The sequence below is a fragment of the Marmota marmota genome, unplaced genomic scaffold (assembly GCF_001458135.2).
Source record: "Marmota marmota marmota unplaced genomic scaffold, marMar, whole genome shotgun sequence".
Lineage (NCBI taxonomy): Eukaryota > Metazoa > Chordata > Mammalia > Rodentia > Sciuridae > Marmota > Marmota marmota.
Genome location: NW_025999853.1, coordinates 10335929 through 10360337, shown reverse-complemented (window position 1 = coordinate 10360337; position 24409 = coordinate 10335929). Strand labels below are relative to the sequence as shown.

At 37.1% G+C, this 24409-nt stretch overlaps 1 protein-coding gene across 1 annotated transcript in view; it reads right to left on the bottom strand.

The window, feature by feature from the left end:
* The window catches only part of Slc5a8 (solute carrier family 5 member 8), a 45653-nt gene extending 35720 nt beyond the window's left edge, over positions 1 to 9933 (bottom strand). The window contains exons 1-3 of the mRNA XM_015482872.2: positions 9160 to 9933; positions 3848 to 3913; positions 1835 to 1886 (exon numbers count right to left, since the gene is read on the bottom strand). Of these exons, the coding sequence (XP_015338358.1) occupies positions 1835 to 1886; positions 3848 to 3913; positions 9160 to 9510 (469 nt within the window). The 5' untranslated portion in view covers positions 9511 to 9933. The remainder of the gene's footprint in view (positions 1 to 1834; positions 1887 to 3847; positions 3914 to 9159) is intronic.
* Positions 9934 to 24409: the final 14476 nt, after the last annotated feature.

Genomic DNA, 24409 nt, shown 5'->3' with positions numbered 1-24409 from the left:
GCAATGAAAAGGAATGAACTATCAATACATGAAGCAACATGAATTAATTTCAAAACATTGTGCTAACTGAAGAAAACAGATACAAAAGGGTTCTATATACTTCTACTTAGATAAAATCTAATACCAGGGAAAACTAATTTATGGTCATAAAAATCAGAGAGTAGTTGCTTAGTGGGGTTTATTAGAAAGAGGCAAGAGCAAAATTTCTGGGATTCAATGATGAAAATATTTTAGATCTTGAGCTGGATGGTAGTTATGGGACTGTGCACAACTGTTAAAATTCACCCAAATGTATACTTGTGCCCTATACATTTTATTACATATAAACTATACCTCAATAAAAAACTGGTTTTCAATTTTAGAAAAAAGATATATTCAACAGATATATCAATTAATTGCAATTATACAAGCTTATTTGGATCCTGATTCTAATAAAAACTGAAAAAAATCAGGGAAATTTAAACACTGACTTAATATGAAATTAAGAAATTAATTTTAATGTTTTAGATATGATGATGGTACAGTTCTCTTTTAAAAACAAGCCCTTGTTTTTAAAGACATACTGAAGTATAAATGAAATAAGATTTCCATTTACAGCAAAATAATCTAATGAGGGAAATAGGGAGTGAATTAAAATTGACCATGAGTTGATAATTATTAATGTAGGGTGGTGGGTACATTAGGATTCAATGCACTATTCTCCCTATTTTTTTGAAGCTTTCCATAACACCAAAAGAACATTAAAAAAAGGTTTCACCTAGAGAATATTTAATTTCAATTCAGTTAAATGATTTTTTACTTAGCTTCTGTTGCACACCAAGTACTGTGACTATGTCTTTAAAACTCTAACATCTTTAATTACACTTAAAATCAATAGGTAACTTATGACGTTTATAGCTCAGTTCTTGACATTGGAAATAATCCACTCCTGATGTAGGTAATATTGACACTAAACATGCCTGGCATTCAGAGTTCAAGAGCACATTCTATAATGAAACTCTTCTTTTATATTGATACTGTTGCACTTTGTAAGTGTAGGTGATAATAACTATCAGATTCATCATAAAACAAAGAAAACAAAATAGGGATTTAGTAGGTTTCCTCTATATTATATTAACTCCAGGAATTGCACCACATTCTTAACCATCACAGGGTCCACTTGTCCATTTCACAAGGAAGTTTTAGAGATAAACTCCCTTCCAACTGATAAGAATTCAAAGGACATGGGGTTTCCCCAAAGCCTTTTGAAAATATGAACCTTTGCTTTAATAAACTCTCCCAATCTCTCTGTTTTTGTCAACTCAAATCTAGAATCTAGGGAATCTGTTGATCAATATGATCTTCATAGGTATTTTATGATAATACTGTAACCGTCTGTCTTCTTGTCACTAGGAACCCGATATTTCAAACCACAGAGCTTTCTTTTCCATATTATGAGTAGAAAAGCTGCCCTCCCTGCCAGATTTTACCATGGACCTGAACAGTACACTCTTGGAAATGGACGCCCGATAATAGACACAAAAGAGAGAGTTCAGTCATTCATGATGTAACCTATAGGAGGCGTTTGTTCTGAAGAAATGGCTGCTGGACACATCCCAGAGTGGCACCACCCAGTGCCAGGCTGCCCTGTTACTAATTATAGACATTCTGGAGATATTCATCCATAAACCCAAAGAAGCTAGTATAGGCACTAAACCACCCTACTCTTCTCATAAAGCTAATATGGGTAACTGGAAATATTTCTCCATCTCTCCATCTTCCCAAAGAGAAATTAGGGCTTACTGAAAATGAATCCTAAACTGGGATTTATGTGATTGGGTGATCTAAAATGTACCTTGATTCAAAGCCAGGGCAGGAGCATAAATAACAATTCCAGTATAAAGGATCTAAGAGGGAAAAAAAAGAAACTCAAATGAATTACATATTAACTACAAAATAAAATATTGATTATTCCTGTAAAGTCAATTATGAATTAAAACAGCAGTTTCAATATATCTAATAAAATTCAAATAACTTGAAAAATGTTAAGTAAGTTTAATTGTTCTTTGGTGGTATAGTCACACAAAAATCATTTATGAGCAGATTTTTATAAAAATACAATTTTTCATGTGGTGATTTGTGCAAATGTTCACTGACCCATCAACTCAAACTTGAAATAAATTTCCCTAGATTTAAAACAATTAATAACGAATAAAAACTATAACTTTAGAAGAGAACACTCTTAATCTCCAAACTATTGCTAATCACCATCTAATTGATGTTTTAAAAAGTAACATTTTAAAAAAGTATCCAGTTTAAAGTTTTAAGTTTGTGTGTGTACATGAATTAGACCAAGTGTAAATTTGCACTAAAAACTCTGAAAGCCAACAAAAGCCACAATCCATCTTTTTTATATTATTTTTCATTCATGCATTCAACTTATATTTATTGACGTGTGTACACTTGTTGGATGAATTCAGTCTTTCTCAAAATATCAGTTTCATTGCATTGATCTTTTAAATATATCACACACAGGCTAATTCCAAGAGTATTCCATAAAACACTTTATAGTAAAAACATATTATGTACCATCTGAATGTTTGATCATACTGCATGGGTAGGTATACGGAAATAAGTCCTTTAAGTGGGAAGTGATAAATCTCTTCTTTTTGCAAGACTGAGCCAGCTTTCCAAAGTCATTATTCTGTCTAAGCTGAAGATATGAATGAGACAGGCTGCCTTCCTAATAATGGTTCCCACTTCTTATTTCTGTTGACATTTTTAATATAAATACATAGATTTCAGCAGTTGACAAATGCAAGCTACCAGCCTTCAGCTCTGTATCAGAATCCCTGCTAGATCCTAAAAAGCACTTCTTTACTCTGCAAGTATTAAGAATGGATAAATTTTAAGTGACATAATTTGCAAAGATATAAAATGGAATGGAGTTAAATAACTTAGAAAGACACTCTGAACTGCTGGAGCAAATGCTTCAGAAACGTTTGATTGGAGAAAGAGTATTGTTATTAGGAATAAGAATGAAAACTCCTTCCTCAACCTGGATGGGCGAACTCAGGCTTTAAAGTGCTTAACTGCCAAGAGGAAGATGGATGTAAATGATGAGACAATGACTATGAAAATCCTCCAGCAACCGGATGTAGAGTAGGAAGTAAAAACATATCACTGACTGCATGGCAAATCCTTGCTTTCCATTTGTGTCAACCAGTAAATCTATACTTGCATAGTCTTGAATTACTGGATTGTGTATCTGTCTTTAAAAACTCCTCCAGAGCTTGTGATTCTACTGCTTTGCACTCTGAGGGACTGCTTCAGTTGGGTCTTATAGTACAATATTTTAAAGAGCACTGATCCTTTTCTAAAGTATGCTTTCAAACAAATAAAATTGTTTCCTAATGTCTTACTATCAGTTTTTTTCATATTTATTGCACAACATGTTGGAAAAAAAAAATACTGTGAAACATACAACTTGTTTTCCCTCTGTTAGAATTCCTACTGTCACTGACCACAGCTCCCTCAAATATCTTTGCCATCTAGTAATGCCCCAGCTTGGTTGAGCAGGAAAGGGGAAGCATGTTTTCCTAAAGCAATATAGCTGTTGCTTGATCAACACAATATTTAAATTCACTTAAATCACTCCCATTTTCCACAAAGTAAAGCATTTGCTGCAACACCGTTTAATAATTTTTAGGTTTAATATTATATACTAGTAAAGTTTTTTTCTTTTTCATTTTCTCATATTTTCAACATCTCTTTATTCTCATGTTTCCTGAGTAAGGCTAACTCAAATGCCATGGATAAAAAATATTTTATATGACGAGAGAAAATAAATTAATGGAGAGCTACTTACTGTTTGAACAATGAAGAGGACTGTTCCACAAAGTCGAACACATCTGTTAAATCGAAGTTCTAAATACTATTGCCAGAAAAAGAAAAATAGTTATTATGTGAATCTTCTGAACACTTTTTTAAAATCAGCAGCTTAAGAGGTAAAGAAGATTTCAGTTAGAAATCTGAAGCAAATTTATGATGACTGATTTGTATTCTGTGTTTTTATTTTATTTAATATTCTTTTCATGAAGCAAAATTAACTCTTGGTCTATAGTACAATTCAATGGTTTTTAATACATACATATTTGTGTGATCTCCATCATAATTGGAATAAAAATAGCTCTATCACCCCCAGAAAACTCCCTCATGCTTGCCCCTTTCTAGTCAAGACCTTCTCAAATCTCTAAATTCTATTAACCATTGATCTGTTCTCCATCCCTAGATTAGCCTGGAAAGATAAGAATGAAATTATATTTGGTTGTTTTTTGTTTGTTTGTTTGTTTGTTTTGTTTTAAGAGTAAGGAATCTTGTTCTCTCCTTTCTCTTAGCATCCGATCTGTACATTTCCTTTGATTCACTTGGGGAATCAACCCTTTCCTATAGTAGATAACTGTGATGGATCTGTCAGTTAAGGTCCCCAGCCTCTTTTGAGCAAGAAGAAGTCACATGATGCCACTACAGCTTCTGAGATTCTCCTCTCAATGGAAGAAGGGAAGAAACAAAGACTGAAAGTGATTGGAGCAGACTGATCCTAAGGGTGGGGTGGGGCCCGTGGCAAAAGGAACCTTCTGTTTCTGTCTTTACCAAGACCTACTTACTCTTGTTTTTTATTCTGTTTAATGAACTACCCTCATGTCCTTGTGTGCGTGCGCGCACACACACACACACACACCTTTTTTTTTTTTACTTATAGCACCTGTCAGATTCTGTTCAGAGCCAACAACCCTGCCAATTTCTCCTACCCTCCTTGAAATCTGCTATATCTTATAACATAATCTGCTTATTTTCTATACTATGTAGTATATTACAGAATTAGAATGCAGAGCTGAAGTCCAATATATTTAACCTAAATAACATGACTACACACAGAGACAAGTTTAAGGCTGACAACAGTCTTATCATATACAGGGGGCAAAAAGAGGAAAGAAAACCAGCATTAGATAATAATCAGAGGAAAGACAGCTGAGATTTTTTACTCCATAATCACAGCTAACACTACAGAGACTTGCTGTGTACATTTTCCTCCCAATAACTCTGTGAGGCAGGAACTATGTATAAGCCCATGTTAGAGAAGAGGACACTGGGGCTCAGAAAGGACACCAAGACTGCAACCTAATTGTTGACAGGACCAATGCACAAATTTATAGTCCTCAGTGTTGGGATAACCACACTAAGTAAGCAATCTGACCGGGTGTTTAAGACTTCTAGGTAAATAGGTGACACTGACACATAATAGGACCTTTTAAAAGGTAACAAATACACAGCTCATGTGCAAGGACTTTGGGAACAGAGTTCCAGCTACTGATCCAGTCCCACTCCTAACTCATGAGCTTGAGGCAAGCACTCTCCAAATCTCTGGTTCTTTCTCTTGAAAATGAGGATTATAGTAACTCATCTTTCCTTTCTTAGTTTGTGGGGTTTTGGAGACTATCCAATGATATAAATGGATGGTGAAATAACTATGCATTTGAAAATAGTATGTTAAGAAGCTAGTGGAATCTAAATCCATGAACCTTGTCAATTACATGTATCAAATTCATTCAAGGACTTTTTAGAAGACATTTAGAGACTGGAAACAGGGCAGCATTGTTTCTTCAGAATTATTTTAGTAAAATCTCTTATGTGTGTGTGTGTGTGTGTGTGTGCGTGTGTACACGTGCACATGTGCGATATATATATATATATATATATATATATATATATATATATATATAAAATAATTTTTCCCCTAAAATCAGCTGATCGAGGAAAATCAATGTGCTTAAGCCCATATAAGACCAACTCAAGCTGAGCACAGTGTTGCACACCTGTAATCCCAGAAGTTGAGGGGGCAAACGCAGGAGGATCCCAAGTTCAAAGCCAGCCTCAGCAACTTAGTGAGACCCTGTCTCAAAATAAAAAATAAAAGGTGCGAGAGATGTGACTCAGTGACCAACTCAAGACAAAACCAAGAAGTCCATCAATAGTCTTGGTCAGCCACCAGTAGTTTACTAGACTGCAGAGGAAATACCTGGAGACCCAATCAGGAGCCCAAGTCACTATGCAGTGGGCTTAGAGAATTGCTTTAGGGTTTCCAGACTAACTTTGGACACTATGATTTCTTCTTTTTTTTTTCTTTCTTTCCTTTTTTTTTGGTACTGAACATTGAACTCAAGGGCACTCAACCACTGAACCACATCCCCAGCCCTATTTTGTATTTTATTTAGAGACAGGGTCTCACTGAGTTGCTTAGCACCTCACCATTGCTGAGGCTGGCTTTGAACTTGTGATCCTTCTGCCTCAGTCTCCTGAGCTGCTGAGATTACAGGCATGTGCTACCATGCCTGGCCAACCTCTTTTAGTAAAAATAAATGATTAAAAAACAAAATAGAGTCTAGGACACTCAGATTTAGCTAGATCCCAAAAGATACTAAAGAAGTGATCGATTGAATTAGATTCCTCAAATTTACTTCTTGCTTGTCTATGGTTCTGGAAGTTGCTAAACACCTATCAGGTATATATTTTGAAGGCAGTGATAAAATAGAGATTAGAATTGCTTGGTAACAACCAATTTTATCTATAGAAATGTAAATAGGGAATGATTTCATATCTGAGCAAGAATGCCAAGGTAACCATCACTCAATGTTACACTGCACATTCTGTATAAGTAACTCCACCTCTCAGCATTAAACTAAAAAGTATTCCACAGGAAACCTATGATGTGATCAATCGATAGGAGCACAGCATTTTGTCTAACTTACCTGTCCCTGATTGCCTAGTAGTATAGACACTCACAATGTACTCACTAGTTCATGTGTCTTGTATTGCTTCTCTGGTTCTCTCTGCACTGGTATAAACCCTGCTCAGAGTTATAACAGACCAACTAGAGCCTGCAGAAACAGCCAGTAAGTACGCTGCTAGATGTGTGTCCACTTTGTTTCATACTCTCTCACTAGCTTAACTTACTCTGGATCTCTGTCTGCAAAACAGGGATCTGAGAGTACCTCCCTTGTAAGGATTTTTGGAGTGTTGAGTCAGATAATGTATATAAAACGTGTAGCCTAGTGCCTAGCATGAATTAAATATTCAATAAAAGTTAGTTTTTGTCATTTTTAAGCTGGAATCCCTGCTCACTTAGCTTCTATCATTAGAAATGTGTGGGAAATCTGTTTCTGGTTGAGTTAATGTTGTAGCCCCAAAGAGGCATGGGTCAGTGATTATGAGAGCAGCATCCATCTGCAAAGACAGAAATCCTCTTGCCAGATTATTCAAACTCTTTCCAAGTTTTCAAGTTGGTTAACTACAGGTCAGAGCTCACAGATTTGAATGTGAAAAGGTATCATCAGGCACATGAGTGACATAGGCCAATTTTTCATAAGCTTAACATTCCAGAATATTCTTACATCTTGAAGAAATAATCTTGAAGAAATAATGCACTTTCGTGACTGTATTTGAAAACAATACCTTTGTCATTTTCTCTTTTTAGATTTTTGATAAAGACATAAATGCAGATAAGAATTTCTCTACCGTAAGAAAATAACTGTGCGAACACAAAAAGGCCTCAGTATAGAGAATTAAGAGAATTAGAGCAACGACTGCCTACTGGAGTTCTTGTGGCCATAGGGAAGGTTGAGCAAGCATTATCAGTCTTCTGAAATTTCAAAAGAATTCAGAATCTGGAATTTTATTTGAATTCTTCTTCATCATTAAATGCTAAATTAATTTTTAAAACAATATATACACAAACAGAGGACTGAATTTGTCCTGAGACTGCCAGTTTGTCACTTCCCAGCAAAACAGAAAGTCCACCCTGCTCACTTCTGGGATGATGACTGAGCCCTTTCAGCTTTTCCAAACACAGTGACCACAGAGAGTAGGCTATGCTCTCCTGGGGTGCTTCAATCTGGATGGTATCCCTAGAGCTCAGGCAGAATTTGTCACCAATACTTCTTGTGCCATTGGGGCCCAGTCCCAACATCAGTTGAACCAGCCTCACTGAGAAGTCACCTTCCAGAAATCCCAGGTTGGAGCAAACACTTCATAGATTCTAAGAAAGTAGAGGCCACTGAGAAGAGAAGCCAAGCTCTTTGGATAATGGCTTAGCAGAGAAGAAACTTCAGCCTTGTCCATGGCACTGAGGGTCAGTGCTTGGGTGAAGGAAACCACTGAAGGTACTGAACTGGGTCCCACCATTCCCTTGAGATTTTATCCCACCTTCCATTTAGCTCTCTAACATAAACCAACATTCATCTTTTTGCAAAACCCTTTCCTATAGACAATTTAAGGAAACCTATACCCAGAGGGTTTGTGAAATAGAAGAAATGGTTTTCCTTAATCACTTTTCCATAGAGAGAGATGGCAAAGCTGTTTAAAACTCTTCCAGCTGTATTTTTTTCTAGTGATCCCATGAAAACTACCACCACCTCTACCAGCACCACATCAATTATGGCCAACATCTCCCCAGCACTTACTCTTCTCTAGGTATTATTCTGAATGCTATACTTTGCATCATCTTATTTAATCCTTCCAACAACTGGATGAAGTGGATTGTATTATTTTCTTTTTGAGATGAGGAAATAGTTTTAAGAGGCTAATTAAATAAGTGGCCCAAGGTCACGGGGCTAGTAGGTGGTAAAATTTGGTCTCCTTGCAGGTACTTGGACAAGTGTTAACAGGACCTTAAAAATTTGAGTACCTGCCTCTCTGACTTGGTGCAAATTCTCTAGCAGTCATCCTGGAAAAGTAAATGGGGGTTGAACAAGGATTTGGAACTAGAAGATTTATTTGAAGATAGAGGAGCTGGGACTTTACCAACTTAACCTCCCCCAACGCCCCCTCCACCCTGCCCCAAAGAGTTTTAAAATCTTTCCCCTTGACAGGGAATCAAAGACGTTAAAGGTAAAAAAGGACCCTAGGGAGCAACAAGTCCAATCATTCCGTTTACTTTGGAAGGCTCTTTTTTCATTGAGCTCAGGAGAATAAATCCCAAGGTTTTATAGTCATTACAACACTTTTCCCTCAAGGGAAAGGTGACAGGTGATGAGACAAGGAAAGATTCTGATGTGATAGTGACCATTCATCCCCAAGAAAACACCTCCAGGAGCCTGAAAAGTCCCCCACCTTCCCCTTTACCTCGTAGGTGCTGGTAATCCCCAGTTTGTAGAACACCGGCAGGAAGACCTCTGCGCTGATGACCACCACAAAGAAATAGGTGATGGCGAAAATGCTGTACATGATCCCAAAACGGTAGATCTCTGCGGGGGTGCCCAGGACCGTGACAGCTGACATGAAACTGGCGGAGAGGGACAGCGCCACGGGCACGGCGGACATTCTGCGGCCGCCCATCAGAAAGTCCTTGGAGGTCTGCTGGCCGCCCCCTGCGAAGGCGTAGTAGATGCCGATGGCGGCAGAGATGAGCAGCATGCCGGCGAAGACCACGTAGTCCCACACCACGAAGGTGCCAATGTCCCGCTGCGCGCCCATGGCTTGGCGGTGGCCAGCGCTCTGCGCGGAAACTGGTGGCCCCGCGACGCGCAGCCCGCGCCCAGCGTTTTAGCTCAGCTGCCGGCGGCACTCGCTTCTATTTCCTGGGCGCCGCGGGCGTGGTGTCCTAGGGCGGTTAGAGGCGTCCTCCAGGTGTCTCCCGCAGTCCGGAGCCTTAGAGCAGATAAGAAGGTAAGCGGAGGTACCAGCTGGTAATGGTCCCAGCACTCTCCACTGCGAGCTGCGCCCGAAGTCTGCGACTTGGGGAATCTGCCCACAGCGCTGAGCGCTCTCCAGGTGCGCGACCGGGTGGCCAGGACAGCCAACGCACCAGGGAACTCGGGCAGGTGAGAACTGGAGCCTCCTGCCCTGCCGCGTCCAGCGAATCCACCAGGAGCGCTCAGCACAAATTTTATCAAGCGACACCTGAAGGGACGCACCATTTAAATAAGCAGGGGACGGGTCGAAGGGCAATTGTCACGCCTCTAGGTTTAGCTTTCCAGTTCAACAGTCCAGATCCTTATTCGAAAGTATGCCTGGAGTTTTTAGATTGTCTTACTTGACAGGTTAATGGGTGATGCGGTTGACAACTGCAGTGCGTGAGCTGAGATCATAGTCCTTGGACAGGTAAGCAATTATAAAGGAGAGGAAGAAGTCTGTGAGATGGGTCACCTGCGTTTTTATTCAACAAACACTTCCCATCCCCGTGCAGCCTGTGATGGAAATGGTAATTTCCAACATTAATAATAACAGCTGTTTAATGAGACTTAGGATATGACACATGCATGCCTGAAACCTTTTCCATTAACAAGTGTAATTTTTACTATTACCCTTGAGATAGGGATTATCTCCACTTTTCAAAGGAGGAAAACTGCTTTAGAAAGGTGAAGTCACTTGCCCAAGGAAATGGTAGAGATAAAGATTCTTAATGCAGGTTGGATTTCAAAGCTTGTTCTCTTAATCACAATGCTATACTTTGTACAAAGTCCACATGTAAATATGAGTTAAAGGTAGGCACAAATGTGCACATTAAATGAAGACACCTAAAAGCATATGGAAGAAAATATTTGTTTGGGTACCAACACTTGGAACATATTTTAAGTGTCTTGCCTTGAAAAATTGTTAGCGTCACATGTGTTAGATCATAAAGTAATATGACTTGGATCTTCCTCCTACAACAAGCCCTCCAGCCAAATGTGCCCAGTCGTTGATCTATTTCAGGCAGTCCTTGTCCATTTTCATACATCTTTATAATTTAACATTGCAAATCAAAACTACTCTAAGATTTCATTTCACTCCAGTCAGAATGGCTGGATTGATCAACAATCACAGAATGCCTTTAGCCTAATGTAGTGTGTAAAGAAATCTGTATCAAATTCTAGTTTTTAATAAACTGGCATTTTTTTCTATATCATTTTCAGAAGGAAATAAAGAGGGAAATAGAAACTAAATCCAAGTAATCCAATCATTTAAACAAATATGTGGCTTGGAATTATGTCCCACCTTTGTGAAATTTACTATACCTTTAACTATTTACTCTGTGTGTGGGTAAGAACCTGTAAGAGTAATACACAGAGAAGTCCAGCTCAACCCTTATAGAAACTGAATCTGCTTCTGAAAAATTATTTAAAGCCAATAGTCCTGGGTTGGAGCAAATATTTTATATACTGTTGGTCACCAAGCTCTCTGGATAATGGCCTAGCGGAGAAGAAGCTCATGACACTGAGGGTCAGTGCTTAGATAAAGGGGAACCGGGTCCCACCATTCCCTTGAGCTTTTATCCCAATTTCCCATTTAGCTCTCTAACATAAACCAACATTCACCATCTTTGCAAAACCCTTTTCTTCAGGCAACCTATATCCAGGAGATCTGTAAAATAGAAGAAACAAAATTTATCTTCTTTTGGACACCTAGCACTAAGGGCAGAGCCTCACACAGCTAAGGACCAATACAGTCTCTGATCATTAGAGGCCAACTAGCTTAAGGTTAAACCTGACACCCTGGTTTTGCCACCTATTAGCCATATTTAAGCAAATGCTTACCTCTATTTCTTGGTTTCTCTTATCTAAAATGGGGGTACTGATTCTCATCTCACAGAGCCGAAGAAGGTTAAATAAGATGATATGTGTATAGCCCCTGACACTGTTGAGTGCTGGCATTGCATATTTAGCTGCTTTTCCAATTTGTTGAGAATGGGGTTGGTACAACTTATAGCTTGGAAGTACTGATGTTAAACACAGCCTGTGATTTCCCTAATTATTTTCCCTTTGATTCAAACTAAAAAGCTGCTTCTCAGCAAAAGAAACAATCAGTGAGGTAAATAGAGAACCTATACTTTGGGTGCAAATTTTTACCATATGCACATCAGATAGAACACTAATCTCTAGGATATATAAAGAATTCAAAAATTTTAACACCAAAAAACCAAATAACCCAATTAATAAATGGGCCAAGGAACTGAATAGATGCTTCTCAGAAGATGAAATACAATCAATCAACAAATATAATAAAAAAATGTTCAACATCTCTAGCAATTAGAGAAATGCAAATCAAAACTACTCTAAGATTTCATTTCACTCCAGTCAGAATGGCAGCTATTAAGAATACAAACAATACAAACTTATTAAAGTGTTGGTGAGGATGTGGGGGGAAAGGCACACTCATCCTTTGTGGGTGGGACTGCAAGTTGATTCAGCCAATATAGAAAGCAGTATGGAGAATTCTTGGAAAACTGGGAATGAAACCACCATTTGACCCAGCTATCCCATTCCTCAGTCTATACCCAAAGGACTTAAAAACAGCATACTCCAGGGACACAGCTACATCAATGTTTATAGCAGCACTATTCACAATAGCTGAACTGTGGAATCAACCTAGATGCCCTTCAGTAGATGAATGGATAAAGAAAATGTGGTATATATATACACAATGGAATATTACTCAGCATTTTGAATATGGCATTTACAGGTAAATGGATGGAGTTGGAGAATAAAATGCTAAGTGAAGTTAGCCAATCCCCAAAAAAAACCAATGCTGAATGTTTTCTCTGATATAAAAGGATTTGATTCATGATGGGGTTGGAGGGGGAGCATTGGAGGATTAGACGAGCACTATATAGGGCAAAGGCACTAGAGGGGAAATGGGGGTAGGAAAGATAGTGGAATGAGATGGACATCATTACCCTAAGTACATGTATGAAGACACGAATGGTGTGACTCTACTTTGTGTACAACCAGAGATATGAAAAATTGTGCTCTATATGTGTAATAAGAATTATAATGCATTCTGCTTTCCTATATAACAAATTAGAATAAAAAAATCCAAAAAGTTAAAAAAAGGAAACATGGCTAGTATCGCTTCATGACACAGAAAATGTTACAATTATACCTATTATAAAGGGATTAAATGAATAAAATAAAGGTATTGTATCCAACTACAACTAAAAAATTTTAAAAAATAAATAAATAAATAAAGGGATTATAAGCAAGTTGAAAAGTGAAAGAAGGACAAGATTTTGAGATTATAGAAGTTCTAAATGCCAGGATATAATAAAAATTGGTTTGGGAGTAATTAGTATTTCAAAATGTTAATAAATCAACAGCTAAATGAGTAACATGAGCTGCCTTCAAATGTAAAATTTCATTGACTTGCTATCTAAATTTATTATACTATAAAAACTATATCTTCCCTTAATAAGGTAGATTATATTAGCTATAAGGTATAAATGCTCACTTTTTTGTTTCTTTCCAGAACTTTTCCACTAAGTTTAGCTTTATTTCTCTTACTAATCAATGTACTTATAAACATATATAACAACATCATATGCCTATTTATGTAGTTCCTTCTAAATGCATAGTTCTCCTAAGTTTCAGATATATTCACATTTAATATTATATGAAAACTGTCAAATTAAACCAAATTTTTTGTTCAAGTATCATGTTTTGGTATGTTTTTAAAGTTTGTCAAAACATCTTTTCTCCCAGAAAAAAGTAATCTGTGGCCCTTTGCTACATCTGAAAGTCAAGATACAGACATTGAAAAGGCCAACAGAGCCAAACAAGTTTTCCTGGAGTGAAATTAGGTTTGCATTTCCTCTTAATCAAGTCTCATTAGTTGGAAATGTTTATTTACCACTTTTCCCATAATAAGAAAACAGGGATGAAGTTTACATAGAAAATTACAGCATTGTAATTTTATATATTATTATTTTATGTTTTATATATTATTATTACTACAAATTATTTCATGTTATTTTGGAAGATATTTTATTTGTAGAAATACAGGACTTTTTCTGGATGTCCTCTTTAATTTTAAAACAAAGGAGTTAGAAGGAGAACAATGGAAATGGACTAGTAGTTGGTCATAACTATTTCCAAGTGGAAAATGGACTAGGTTGTGTTGATTTGTGCCATAGCTCATGCAAGGATAGGATCTGTCTTAAGAGCTCTTACTTTTTTAGAAAACAGCTATCTTCATTAATTTTATTATTCTCCCCAATATTGTTTTTAAATTAATGTTCTCAACCTTTCATTTAAGATAGATTCAATTGTTAAAATTTTTCACAAATACTTTATTATCCCTTATCCCACCTGCTGCACAACCAGATGTACTCTCTCCCCCTCTTTGAGTCCCCTTAGCATGTTTATAGTCATTTATTGGCCTTGATAGTGGGATAGTATTACATTTGTTTTAGGGCTGAGAATGTAGCTCAGTGGTAGAGTGCTTGCCTAGCGTACCCTAGACCTTGGGCTAGATCCCCAACACTGGGGGAAAAATATCCTTTAAAAGTACTTGTTGGTCATCATTATACAAAGTACACGTATGAAGATTTGAATTGGATGTCAACACACTTTATATACAAACAGAAATACAAAAAGTGTGGTATTTATGTGTATTAAGAATTGTAATGCAAAATAAATAAATAAATAACATTAGATTAGGTAGAAGGAAGTGAAAGAAAGGGAAGGCAGGGCATGTGTGGATAAGAAAAATAGTAGAATGAAACAGACATTATTACTGTATGTATGTATGTGACTGTAGGACCAATGTGATTCTACAATATGTATACTCAGAAAAATGAGAAATTATATCCCATCTATGTATGATACATCAAAGTATATAAGTGCATTCTACTGTCATGTATAACTAATTTAAACAAATAAAAAATAAAATAAAAGTACTTGTTTGAATACTCTCCATTAACTCATGGATCTCTGAAGCCAAAAGCAGAACTTGAGAGCCACTCTGTATGCCTGCTTCATCCTTCCCTCTGGCTTTCCAGATGGGTTTTCTCTCCATTACAATTGATATATGGACAGAAATGCCCAAGTCAGTGCTTATGTTTTTAATTCAGTGGACAGCAGAAGCTGATTATCACTTTAGAGTCTAACTCTAAATCCTTTGGAGAAGAAATCTGGTTTCTTGATTTGGTTTAAGTCACATGTTCATGGACCACTAATCAAATTAGCAGTGGCCAGAAGGAGAGAGCTCTCACTGTGGCTGACCAGATTGACTGTGAGGGTGGGGAAGGGGGATGAGATATCCAGGTAGGAGGGCGATGAGCTGGCAAGACACTGAGAGGTGTCTCTATTAATCACTGGTATCATTTTATCATCTCCTGTGATTGATGAGAAACTCCCTGGGAAAGGGGACTGATGCTTGCTCATCCTTTTAAATCCCCACATAGTAGCAGTGTGTGTTGCCACAACCTATGAAATTGAGAAATTCCCAAAGTTTCTAAAAGCAAAATTTGGAAATCTGAGAGTGATCTTATTGAATTCTATATCTAGGCTTTTTTGTGCTTTCCTCTAAGGAAAAAATAAATAAATAAAAAGCCTCTTTTGTCTCACTTTAAGAGGAAAATTAAAGAAAACATACTCCCAAAATACCCCCTATTGTCACATGCCTCACCTAGAAATCATGATCATAGGTGTTTATATATGATTGGTACATGGTCAGAAATGTCCAGGCCATTGTTTATTTATCCTTAATTCAGTGGACAGAAGAGCATATAAAAACATAGGATTGTGATATCTCTCTTTCTCTCTCTCTCTCTCTCTCTCTCTCTCTGTGTGTGTGTGTGTGTGTGTGTGCGCAGGATTTGGCACAAAGTATGCATAAGGCTTACTAATAGTATTGATTCTTCCTCTTCTCTCACGTATCACACGTAACTCAAAACAGACCATGTTGGCTTTATATTCAAAGTACAACTGCAACATTACTATTTTTCTCTGCACCACTGTAACCCTGACTCAATCTATCTTCTGTCAGTTGAATGATAGTCTCCTAATTTATTTCCCTGATCTACAGTCTGTTTTTGCATATGAATCTGACTGTGTCACTCCTTGCTCGAAATATTCTACTTCCTTCCAAAGTACTCAGGTCTTGAGCATAACAACCAAGGTCCTCTGTAATCTAGCACCTGGCCACCAGGCAAGTTTCACCTTCTTCCATTTTGTCCTTCCTCACTGGGCCTTCTCACACCAAAATTCTTGCCATTACTTGAGCAATCCAGCAAGTTCTGTCACAGGGCCTTTGTACTTACTGTTCTCTTCCTAGAATGCTTTCTTTCAGATAGTTCCAGTGGCTTTTTCTCTCATTCACAGTTGTCCTGAGTGTCGCTTTGGTGTCTCAGGCCTTTCTTTTCTCTGATTATTCTGTATAAGATATGCCTGTCCTCATTTTACCCCATCTTCTTTATCTGGTTGATCTTCCTACCACTGTCTTAACTTTCCTTTACACTATTCAGTTCTGCTCTGGTAGGAGTGTGTGGGTGGGCAGGGTGGGGGGGGGCGTTAAGTGATACAAGAATTTTGTCAAATCAGTTGACTTCATACCTCAACCTAATTCATGAGGTATTCTTCACATTTCAGAGGAGGGAGTTGGACTTCCTGGGCTCAGGAGGCCATGGAGCACATTCAGCATATGTTACCATGCATACTAAGTATAATATGGTTGCTCTGGGAATAAAGATGTAGATCCTTTGGTAACTTCAGACCTATGAGGTAATTTTCACTCTTTTAATGTGGTTGGTGTTGTTTCAAGATACATGGGTGTTGATATGAGGGCTTGAGAAGAAAAAAATATATTTTTCCTGTCAAAATTAATGATAGGTACATTTTTAGCCTATGATAATTCCCCACCACAGGGGCCTTTATTCAGGAACAAATTATCCTCATTAATGGGACAGCATTATTCATTACATCTTTATTTATATATCCTCTGTCTATTCCACAAGAATATTAGTTCTACAAGGATAGTGACACTGTTTTATTTGAAAATATTTGGTGCATGTAGATGTTCAACAAATAAATATGAATGAACATTAAGAATTTACTTAAATTGTCAGTGAGAAAATCAACTTTTGTTTCCAAACCAAACAGAAATGTATGGTTAATGATCATGGTTAAGCTAAATGTATGAAAATAAATAAATGTTGGAGGGAAAAATATAAAAAATAATAATAGTTATTGGAAGGTGGTACATGTTTGATTTTGCTAAATTTTTTATTTAAAAAAAATTGCCTTGTTTCATTTTTTAATTTATTTACTAAGTAGCTGAGCATGGTAGCACATGCTTATAATTCCAGCTACTCAAGAGGCTGAAGGAGGATCACAAGTTCAAGGCCAGCCTTGGTAACTTAGTGAGACCTTGTCCAAAAATAAAATAGTTTTTAAAAGAATTGGGGATGTAGTTCAGGGGTAAAATGCCCCTGGGTTAAATCCCCTGTATCAAGAGAGAGAGGGGGAAAAAAAGTAAAGCCATAAATGAAAGCATGTTGAACCAGAAGTCAAAACCTGGATTCTCATACTGCCTGTTGAGTGACCTTAGGTAAGTTTCTGAACCTTTATTTAAGCCTCTGTTGCCTCTTTCATAAATAGCAGGTCATTGGACTCTTCAGCTCTAAAATACTTATTCTCCTTTCCTGGCAACATCAGTTGCTAATAATCCTTCCCTCTGTGGTTTCTCCTCTTCCCTCTGACATTCTAGAATGTCAGCAGGCCAATCTAAATAGGTGGGACTGTTTACATTGCCTGTAGATTTTATGATTATTTTCTTTAAAGCAATAGATTCTGTTGTAGTTGCAGCAACTGCTCTCTTTACTGGTTGTGGTGGTGGGACCTGTTCTCCAGATTTCATTTGTTCTGGATTTCAAGGACAGGTCAGGAAGCCCCGAGTCCAGCTCGTGGGAGAAAGAACAACATATTCCATCACACTGGCCTCCTGCTCTTCTGGTTTGGGTGGGGTGATGGGTGGCCCTGAGTTGGTGCTGACTTCTCTTTGCTTTCCTTATGTGTGACTTTTGTTTCCCTGGAACAATAGAGAATACCAGACGGGGTAAGCCAGCTTCTGCTGCCCATCTGATGGGAAAATCTACAGAGCTAAACCACCAGCCCCATTAAACTTGTACGTCACAGGCTGTATTTCACTTTCAATAGAGCCATTCCAAGTTTGCATGTGGGATCACTCTGTGCTTTATAAGATGATTTTGTTAGGCAGGAGGTACATTGAGAATTCCCATCTAATGAGCAAGTTTTTTTCATGTCACACAGGCAGTGGCCTCTCAGTTTCAAAATCTCTAATCAGAAAAAAAAAAGAGTTTCTTTAGTTCCTCTGCACCTCATGTGTGATACATACAATTCCCAATTTTGTGATAAAGGCACCACACCTTTGTGCCAATGTATCAACTATTTCCTGGATGTATTTCAAATGAACATACAAGTGTTACTGCACCATTCTGACTAGGGTCATAGAGTAAGTATGTCAATCTGCTTGCACAAAATCAATAAATAACCAGGTGTCTGAACACAGGATGAGTTTTGTAGGACAATGTTCACATATCTGTGATTAGAAAAAATACATTTTAGGATGAAATGAGCTAACATGTATCAGTTGCTTAAAGCGATTCCTGGTATATAGTAAGTGCTTGATAAAAGTTAGCTTTTCTTGTTTTATTAATTACTATTATTATATTTAAATGCATATGTGGCTCCTTTTCCCTCTAACAATGGAGAGTATTGTTCAGGACAGAGATTTTTACCCTGCTTAATCATTGTAGAAAACTTATAAGTACACCCTAAGTTAAACTCAGGTTTCGGTGATATATATTTATTGTTATTTTATATAAACAGAGGAAGGTATTTATAAATGTCATCAACATGCACTATATATCAAATACTTATTGTATGTAAGTTCTGGGTTAGGAACTGAGATAAAAAGAAATATATCACACAACCAATTCTTGACTTTGAGAATCTTATATTCTAGATGTGGAGACAGGACTTATGATGTAAGTTTTAAAAAAAAACTATATTAGCAGAAAAATCATCCATAAGAGTAATTGTTTTGTTGTTTTGGTTTGTCTTTTGTTTTAGTTAGCATATATACTCAGCCCTTGAATTTTTGTTCTTTACAATACATATCTGAAAAAGATGTATTGTATATTAAATTTTTAACATTCTACTTTTTTAAATCAGTGTCTGTCGGGAGCCACTCTGGACAGGAGCTACGTATGTGGCAAGCCAGCCATGGGCTGTGTGTGAACAATAAACATTGAGCACACAAAATGGACTGCACTGACATTGCCTCTCTGTTTGGGCTGGCAACCTATGTGTCCTTTTCGCTTGCTCTGCCTACGATCCCCACACAGCACATGAGATGGGCATGGCCTTCCAAGATGTCAGTCAATCTGCTGACAGCAAGACATCACAAAGCTAGACTCAACCCCCTGAAACCTGACCCCTTGCCTCATTTGAATGGCTTCTCTCCAATAAAAGGGTTCAGCACTTGCTCCCTGCTCTCTTTCTTGCCTGCCTTGCCACCTTGTGGGAGCTGCAGCTGAGGAGTAGTCACTGAACCCAAAGAAAAGGTACTTTCTGTGTTTATGTTTTTATTTAGTCCCCAAATTCACTTGGAGGGACCCTGACCGGTTTAGTCATGTGTCACAACAAGTGTCATGTGGATACACCCAATGCCAGGACCCACCAAGCTGCACTCATACACGCACATACCAAAGTCTGGCCATATTCATCCCACTGTTCTTGGCTTTCCCCATCCCTTCTTCCTCCTCCTCAATCCCCTTCCTCTACTGTCCTGATCTTTCCTCTATTTTGATAAGATTCCCTCTTTCTTTTTTTCCCTCTTTTTATCACTCTAATAGTTTAGGAGGTTTTGTAATGAAGCCTTGTAAAGATTCCTTACCTGTTCTTTAATTTAATTTGTGATTCAATTTCTGCATTTCAGGTGTAACGTAAGTTGTGCTTCTACAGCACTTAAGACTAAGAAATGCCTGAGGGAGTTGTCCTATCAGGGCAACACCAGAGCAGCAAGATGTGCTTGATTCTTGAGCTCTACATGGCGTAGGAAGCTGTCTTTGGAGATTCTGGCAAGGGTCCAATCCAATCCTCTCTGTGACAAAACTAACATGGAGCTAACTTTCTACTGCAGCAAATGAGCTCAGAACTTCTAAAATGAGAAGGCCAACAGCAGAGAATGAACACTCAGAATTTCCTTTTCTCTAGCAGTGCAAGAGAAAGAGTGTCTCCCCTCGCAGCAGGAGCTCTGCTCACTGGCACAGTGGGTGTCTCTTCTGCCTTTTTGTCTCCTGAGGGAAGCCACCAGGACCAGGTGTCTGTTGGAACTTTCACTGACTAATGGGCATTTGATGCCAAAGGATAATTGGCTCCGGGTACAAACCTGGAGCAGCACAAATGGAACAAATGCTCCCAGATCAGCCCAGATTGCTTTTCAAATTCTAGCATTTGGAGGGATTTTGCTACCCAAGTGGAAAGCAGAGACAGACTGAACTGAAATCAGTAGACTAGTATTTTCTTTTCTCCCAAAATAGGAAGCTTTTGGCTTGACTGAAGAATTCAGAAAGTTTGTAACATTCGATTATGCCAAGTCTATTGTCAATATTATTTATCTTCCATGGCCCCCTGTCTGCTTAATCTGGCAAATCTCTCCCCAGTGCATGCCATTACAAACCTCTCACCTCCTTGAAAGGAACAGTCCAAAGAAAAGAAGGAGGTTTGAAGTTCCGTAGGAAAGGGCCCAAGAGGCCTTAGTTCCCATGGTTATCTCTAGGAAAATTGAGCTAGATAGATCTAGAAATGTCAGCTCTGTAAAGGCCAGAGCTTTAAAGTGATCTAAGAGGCAATGCAGTTCACTCAAACATGTAATGGGAAAGAGTTGAACAATGAGGTAAGATGGGAAAGTGAGGCTATGCCTAGGATCCTAAGGCAGATATCATACCATTATTGAATATGAAATACAGAAAGTTCCATCCTTTACAAACAAGTTATGTTCCTAAAGTTTACTCACTTAAATACTTATATGGAACTAAAAATATAAACCAAACCCTGCCCTCAACTAATTAGCTTTTGCTTTATTATTATTATTATTATTATTATTATTATTATTTAAATGTGATAGTTTTGGAGTGATCTTAGTTTTGGGGGACTCATGATTTTATGAAAATTTTAGTTATATTAAGATAATACATGTACATGAATTTAAAAGCCCATTCATTGACACTGGAAGACTTTTAGATAACACAATAGTGTCCTAACCTCTGATTTCTACTCCCCAGAGAAAATACTATATTCTTTTAGCTATTTCTTCTAGTCTTGACCTCCATGTTTCTAACTAGCAACTCTTGATGTTTTTAAACTTTAGGTGTTTTCTTTTTATATTTTTATTTTTTAATTATTATTTTAATTGTTCAAATGTATGAATGCCATGTAATAATCCAATACATATATATAGTGAGCAATAATCAAGTTGAGGTAGTTAACCTATCTCCTTAAACATTTGAAAATTTTTAATTAACACATAATAATCACACATATTTATGGGGTACCATGTGCTATTTCAATACAAGTATGCAACATGAACTGATCAAAACACAACAATTAACTTTTCCATCTCCTTATCACTTTGCATTTGGTGCCTTTGAGCCCCTAAACACTTAGATATTGTTCATTAACTTCCTACTAGGATAACTAAGAATTTAGATCTCCTACCCAGCACCCTGATTTCCCTACCTTCATACATACGTATACACTTCCCATTCCCAATATCCACAATAGAGATTTTTTTTATTGTTGGAGAAAATTTCTGCATGTATTTCATTTTGATTGCAGAAATATTACTCACAGTTAAGTCACAGAGTGTTCTAAGAAGAAATTAACTTTCTTACCCTTTTGCTTTTCTTAGAGTTAATAATTCTTTCTCTTTTCTTTTCCATTTGCTTGTATTCTTTGAACCTCTTAGCAAGTCTTTCATTTTTAATGTCCTAATTATCCTCAACCCACAGGCCACGACTCAGATTTGCTGCAGCAATAACAATTCTCAACTTTCTTTCAAGTTTAAAAACCTCACTTTTTACTCACTGAAATATAATTCCTGATGTTGGGAGAGGGGAAGAATGGTTACTCAAAGAAAGCCTAAGTATTGAAGAAAAAAAAAAAAAAACAACTTTGTTGACAGAAAGAGAAAAGGTTCTTTTTGGTCAAAATTCTTCCATTGATATTCTTTTAAGGAAAAGTAACTTTTCCATATTTAAAATAAAACTGGAGATTACTGAAAACACAAAGAAAAATGAATTTCAGGGAAATTCATGTTTCTTACAGAAGGTGTATTGTGCCAGGAAAACACTGAGTAAATAATGAGCTTTACTAAAAATACTTGAAATGAAAAAACCTGTTCTCATGCATTACAGCCTCAACTTTCTCAATTCTATAAACCATGTGTGTGTGTGTATCGCTGGTATTTTACTGCTTGGGTTATAATGTAAAGACAGGTTGTCCTTGCTAGATAATGGTTAAACAACAAAGCCATGAGGAACTAAGGTGCTGCCCTGAAAAAAATCTCATGCCTTTTCACCACTGTAGCCAGAGGAAACAAAGTTAGGGCCAGGGCCTCATAAACCAGTCTTCAGTGGGGGAATTTACCTTTTCACTTGTGGTAATAGAACCTTTCTATTTTTCCTCATTATGTTCCTTATGGTATTTGAATAAATACCATAGTTGATCCAACTAAAAAAAAAAACAAATATTAAAAAATAGTTGATCTGGTTCATATTAAATAAGTATAAGTTAATGTTCAAAAGTTTCCAAGGAACTGTTTCTTTGCTAACTTTAAGAGATAGGAGTCAATATGCAATAAATAATGAATGCTGAGGAAATCCACACACTTTTTATGTTTCTTACCTGTAATTGCATGCTTTTTCTTGCCGATCATGTTATTAAACTGACAATAAGATAATGTGAAGTCTTATTTTTTTTAAAAAAAAAGGAACCTCATAATTTAGATGTGTGAATGAGGGCTATCTCCTTCAAGATAGTAGAGACTGTATTCTAATTCAGTTGTGCTCATGATTCAAAGTGGTTTCAGAACCTGACTATTGCAGAAGAAATTTCTAGAATTATGCTCAGAACCAGACAAAATACAGGTGCTCAGTGAAATGGGAATTTGGTATAAGCCTGGGAAATACTCATCCTAAAAAATATTTGTTGTCGATTCTGAAATTCAAATTTAACTGGATATTCTTGTTTTGTTGTTGTTCTTGTTGTTGTTTTTCTTACTGGCAACCCTATACCCAGGCACTTCTGAATAAACAACCTGAATGATGTCAATTTTGTTTGGAAGGTGGTTGTGATTTTAGACACACTTTAAAACCTTTCAAAATGAAGTCTGATGCCAAGAAGGACAGAGTCACTTTGGGTTAAAAATAACATTATAAAGTAAGCAGACAGGTTTTCTGATGGGTCTTGTGAACTGGTGCTGACAGAAGTGCTTCCAAAGTTTTCCAAGATAGTTTTAATCAGTGGCAGGATTTGAAAGAGTATTTAGTCTCTCATAATAGTGAAAAAGATACTCAGATTCTGAGCAGAAACTAACAAAAGAGAGCCATAAATTTGTACGTTGTATAAAATGTGTCACATTAAAGACTGACATTCAGCAAGCGAATGTTACATATTTGGCTCTGCTTCCTGGCTTGGTTCTATCATTTGCATATAACCTTACAAAGCCTTTTGCAGTGCTTCGGAAGAAATGCATAAGAAAGGAAACTTCTCCAGGGATAACAAATTAATTTATTCCCTAGTGAATTAATTTTCTCTCCAGAGAATGTTTTGATCATTTGTGACACTTTTCCTGTCACCTCTGATAGGCAGTACACCTCAAGATTCTGTTTCATACTCATTTTTATTTGCCAATGTTCTTGGCAGTGGCTACTCTATAGAGTACTGGGGCGTCATGGCCACTGTATCATCTCATTGTTATTATTGCTGTTATTGTTTGCCTAACAGCACCATGATATTGGTATGGAAGGGATTATTCTCCAATTGCTGCAGATGCATTTATTGTGGATCAGAGTAAGAGATTTGCCATTAAACAGCATTAAATATAGGCCCATTATATTAAATGGATGTTTCATTCTTTAGGCTAAGCTGTCTCTGGGGAAAAAAAAAAAAAAAGGTTGGGGGAAAAAATTTTGAGTTTCCTCTAAACAGGGGAGTTGAAGTGACTCAAAAAAAAAAAATACAAAAACAATGTTTTACTAAAATGTAGCAGCCCAAGGCACATTTGTTGATTATTGAGTTCTACCCAGAAATGAGAAAACCAAGACTCCTTCAGAAGAAACTAAAATACTAACTTGAGAAGTCACCTGGACATATGTCACCAAAATATCACCGAGGTATGATGAAAGATCACTGGAATTAAGTTTTCAAGGTTTTCAATGGTTTCTTAAACAGAATACACACACACACACACACACACACACACGGCCCCACTAAACATAAAATGAAAAAAAAAGAATTAACAGAAGATGTTAAAATCGAGAACTGTGTTCATCAAAAGACATAAATGTAAGTGGAAAAGCAACCATAAAGTT